Source organism: Montipora capricornis, chromosome 9, assembly GCF_036669925.1.
Source record: "Montipora capricornis isolate CH-2021 chromosome 9, ASM3666992v2, whole genome shotgun sequence".
NCBI classification, from domain to species: Eukaryota; Metazoa; Cnidaria; class Anthozoa; order Scleractinia; family Acroporidae; genus Montipora; species Montipora capricornis.
Window position 1 is genome coordinate 24,088,663 of NC_090891.1, and position 5,000 is coordinate 24,093,662.

The 5,000-nt window shown below is 40.1% G+C and overlaps 1 protein-coding gene across 1 annotated transcript in view; it reads left to right on the plus strand.

The window, feature by feature from the left end:
• Positions 1-5,000, plus strand: part of LOC138017085 (cytoplasmic dynein 2 heavy chain 1-like) — a 108,866-nt gene that overhangs the window by 91,065 nt on the left and 12,801 nt on the right. Inside the window, exons 59-62 of the mRNA XM_068864283.1 lie at positions 238-315; positions 400-531; positions 1,395-1,467; positions 3,041-3,150. Coding sequence (XP_068720384.1) covers positions 238-315; positions 400-531; positions 1,395-1,467; positions 3,041-3,150 — 393 coding nt within the window. The remainder of the gene's footprint in view (positions 1-237; positions 316-399; positions 532-1,394; positions 1,468-3,040; positions 3,151-5,000) is intronic.

A 5,000-nucleotide genomic window follows, 5' to 3' on the forward strand; every position in this document is an offset into this window, starting at 1 on the left:
ATCATGAATACCTGGTCATTTAACCAGATTTTTGCAGAGAACGGCAAAGAAATAAAAACTTGAAAACGCAAAACGTTGTTTTGCTCAATGAATGATCTCCTTGACGCTCTTATCGTAGATGTTAAGGTCTTGCATACCTAATTAACTTGCTTGGGCCACATAATCCTGACCTTGTGAGCAGGGCAGTGCATTGCCAATTGAAATATGTGTCGACGCTGTATCTTTCTTTTTCACCAGGAATCAATGAAGAATCTTCGCGACAGTCTTCCTTCGTGGATCGACTCTGATCGTGCGGCTGCTGTGGGATCATTCAAGGTTTGTTCATCATGACGACAACGCTACAACAATAGCAGTTTTTAAACAATTCGCTTACCAAATGCTTGTTCTTCATCTTCGCAGAATACCTTCCCAAACTTGTACAAGACTCTTCAACTAGACAGTTCTGATTTATGGATGCCATTCCAACGAAGCTCTCAGTGCGAACAAGACATTCCGTCTTCTATAGCAAAGAAGATCGGCCTCTTTCAACAGGTTACAAGTTTGCAAATGTCTTTTACAATTCAATTAGTTTTAATTTGGAGAAAACGAACCTTGAAACCCACTTTGAAAATTCCACTGGCTCCGCCTGCAGCATTTCTTACAATTTCCAGAACTGGCTAGAACGGTTTTCAATTGAGGGTCGAAAGTAATTAGCGAATTGCTTTGGTTTATGATTACTTCACTCAGTGATTGGTCCAAAGTTCTCGCGCCATTTTTGCAACCAATCATAAGTGAAACCAAAATCAATCGTGGCTCGCGCGTGCACATTTTTCCCGCTCTTTGTTTCGGCTACGTGTAATTACTTCGAGTTGTGATTGGTTTACTGGATTGTCTCCGTCCTTTTTGAATGGCCAAAGTAATGACTTTGGTTTTGGTTTTACTACACTCATTTGTAAACCGCTCTACGACACTCATTTGAAAACCGCTCTAAAAATACGACAATTAGCACAACCAAAGAGACAAAAACAACGCGAAAGAGAATACATCTAACCGGTTTACCTTGCATGCCATGTAACACTCCCATTATTGAAACTGTGGTCGTGGTACATGCCAATAGGGAGGGCTAGTTCTGTTCCTTTTTCAACAGGTCACACTTGATCATTTTTCTATGATAATACGTCGATTACTACTGATGAATGTAAAGTTCATTGCCTAGCAGAAGATATTTTGATGTACATTACTTTTCAGTGAGTTCGATGCATTCTACAATCCGATTTTTTTAAAACTGTCAGTGATGACGATAATGCAGCTAGCTAAAAAACACATTGCTGATTTCCTGTGGCCTTTCGCAACTGTGCGTTGACTTGAAAAAAAAAAAGGAAAGAAAAGCGATCATTGTCGTTGATTTTTTACAGGTGTTGGTCGTCCAAGCTATTAGGCCTGACCGATTACAGAGTGCCATGGGTTTGTTTGCTTCAAAAGCTCTTGGTGAGTTTATATTTCTAAAATTATTTTCCATAACCACTCTTTGTCATCCTTGTCTGCTAGATGATTCATGCGTAATTTTTGCCGGGTGATGATGATGAAAATCCGGGCCCAACCGACAATTTCAAATAGTACAGTACGAAAGACAACCCGAACAAAGTCAATTTCATGGCGATATTCACCAGAGTTATACGGATATTATTGCTATATTTCGATTTACTTCAAAATCATCATCAGGCAAATCAAGGTTTACAGAGCGCGTGATTTAAATACAGGAGACTTATTTAAATAATAATAGTTCGCGGCTAGCTTTTAAACCAGAGTTAATTGCAGACTGCTTAGTTTTTATATAGAAAGCTTCTTTAAATAGAAGAATATTCCAGTTGTTGTCCATATCAATTATGCTGGTATTGGTATGATGATGATACTGTTGTTAAGAAAGATGATGATGACAATTCCCATGATGATTACCAAGGTTCTTGCAATCTGATTGGCTCTCAGCAGTGCTGTTCATTTTTTGCTCTAAATCGCACCATTTACCCAGCCAATGAGAAAGGAACACTAAAACAAAACAACCAATCAGATTTCAAGGCTTGTTTAAGGTAACCAATCAAGTTATAGGAAAATGAAAGACCAAGAAATCCATTGTGTGGCGAATTTTGCAACTTTTGTTCCCAACTGGATCAATAAAATATTGGTACTGACGAAAATCCTGTAGTTTAGCGATTAAAGAATTATTGTGTGATTCGAAATCGATGAAGTAAAGTGATAATTGAACTTGTGATTTGAAATCGAACGAGCGCGCAGCGCGAGTTTGATTTTGAAATCACATGTATGATTTCAGACCAAATTGCAATCCACTCAGTGCAATTAGCATTACAAATATTATGAAAACTCGCACTTGCTCATCGGCTTGGTTCGATGGTCAAGTGGTTATCAATGATGCAAATGTCGCTTGTGGTTCAGGTTCAACTTCTCGACCTTCATGTTCTTTAAAAATCTTGGAACTTAATAGCGTGCTTTTTGAAATTGACCAGATATTTTTTTAAGTATAGAGGTACCTTCATGTAACTGAACTGAAAGAGGAAATGTCCTTCTCGTCTATCCCAAATAACGCTAACCTTATCGATCACTTATGTCCAAATATGCATGTAATTACATGCAAGCCTAATTTTGACATCCAACACGAAGTGTTCCTTTTAAGTGTAATCATTTGCTACCTATTTCTACTAATAAAGTTAGGGTAAAGGTTAGCGTTATTTTTAGCTTAGGGTAAATGCAGCTGATTATCTATACTTGAGGAGCATCATTTGGGGAACACTTTGTGACGTTGATTGTCTGTATTCCGAGACACGAGCGATGTTGAAGTTGGGGAGAAGGGCGAGGGGACACCTTGTGACGCTTATTGACATCCATGTGCATCTAATAAGAGTCAATCCTGAACAAATCTGGCTGTTTCCCGGTTACCGTTGAAATGAGCGTAGTCGTGTCTAAACCGGTGGAATTTGAAGTTTACAACACTGTTCACGTGGCGCATTCTGTCAGTAACATATTTTTTCTTGAAACCCGATTCCAGGGATGAAAGAACTTTCCCCACCTGCACTCAACCTCAAGCGACTCGTAAAGGAGACAGTTCCTGGGGAACCCATATTGATCGTTATCTCGCCTGGAGCAGACCCCTCCCAGGTAAGTTTGTAAAGCTTAACAAACAAAGCAGTTGCAAGAAAGAGTGCAGTTAGGGCCTCTTTTTGCGGAACATAGAAACTTCTTTTTTTGTTTAAAATATTTTGTTACATGATACGGAGCCCAAGTGGTTGAAAAAGTTTATCAAGGGGGCCCAGAATGTAGTTACAACACGAATCATGATAAAGACTAGACACATGTTAGCAAGTGAATTACGCTGAAGGAAGCAAGAAAGAAAAACGCTATCCTTAGGAAACAGAGGAAGGAGACAAATAATAGAATACTTGCAGACTTTGCAAACCTTCCATTCGCTTATCAAGTTCCAAAAATCTTGTCTTGCATCGTGTTTTTAGCACAAGAAAAGGCGAAGTAGTTTTATTTTTTATGCTTGGAGAAGTCTTCGATTTAAAGATTCATCAAAGTCATCTCAACCGAAATAGACCTAGCCTGTTCCAGGCTCTCAGATAGTCGAGAAAACGAAAAGAACTGCGTGTGAAAAGCGAGTGGGGGCTTGGGTCGAGGCGAGGCGGGAGAGCCTGTAAGCATCTCTTTAAATTCTTCATTCCGGTATACCAGCTCCTGGTATACCCTCTGATTGGTCAATTTTGACAGTTTACATCAACACTTTCGTCATCATTTCGATTCACGCGCGGAGCACAAAGAAAGAGGTCAACTGTCGCCGAGTGTCTTAAAGTACTCCCAAACGTACAAGCCCTCAGATTCGAGCAAAAGTTGTGTCTGTTCAACTTTAATAAGTTGAAAAAGCGATCCGTTTGCAATGCTTCCAACTGGTTTTGGTAAAAGCATAAATTTTCAGTTACTGCCGCGCGTTGCGAAAGCGCTTCAATGTTGTGATACGACATCTCTCCACACCGCTTACAATATAGCATCACCGGGTACGATATATAGTTCGCATTTGACACAAATATTATGTCCCCTGCACGCCACAATTGTTAGCATTCAACGGCGCTCTGACGAACGATATTTTTTGTTATTCTTTCTTATGCAAATACTTGGCTGCGTATTCGAATTCACCAGCTAGGGTCAATTAAATTTCTGCCTTCATCGCCTTCGAAAAAATGAGAGCAAAAAGAAAAAACCAAAAAAATTTGCCGAAAACAGGCTTGTATTTCCGTTGTACGTCTTAAAGCTTAAAAAGATCCAGCGATTTTCAGGAAGCGAAGGTGATGGCTACGTGTCTGTATACTGCAAATGCAATTGAAGCCATCCACATGAAATATCAATCTTTCACATTCATTATCGGTTGTCCTGATGCATCAGAGCTGAAGTTTATTGATGAGACCATCTTATCATCTAGGCCAGAAACTTCAATGGTCGGGTTTCTGTTTTCCTTGGAAAAGTCAACAGAGCGTCGGGAACTCGCAGCTTTCGAACTGGTCGTGTCTTTTGGTCGAATTTGCTAAATCTCCCGTCGGTGATTTCCTTGACACTCGTTTCCCGTTTGCTTTGACAATGCCTTCGTTCGCTTGTAAAGTTATTTTCCTAAAAGTGCCTTAAATTCTGGTTAACGTACTCGCACAAGCGAGAATTAACGCATCACCTTTGAATAACAATAAAAGAATCGAGCTTGAACTCGCGTGGGACCACACAATGCCGCCCTTTTTCAACACTTTGACATTGACATTTTGACATGCGAAAGGTTATTTGCAAAGTGGGCGGAATGAAGAATTTAAAGAGATGCTTACAGGCTCTCCCGCCTCGCCTCGACCCAAGCCCCCACTCGCTTTTCACACGCAGTATTTTTCGTTTTCTCGACTATCTGAGAGCCTGGAACAGGCTAAAATAGACCCGAAAAGACTTGCGAAACGCTTACCAGAGCTTAGTTCGAAGAA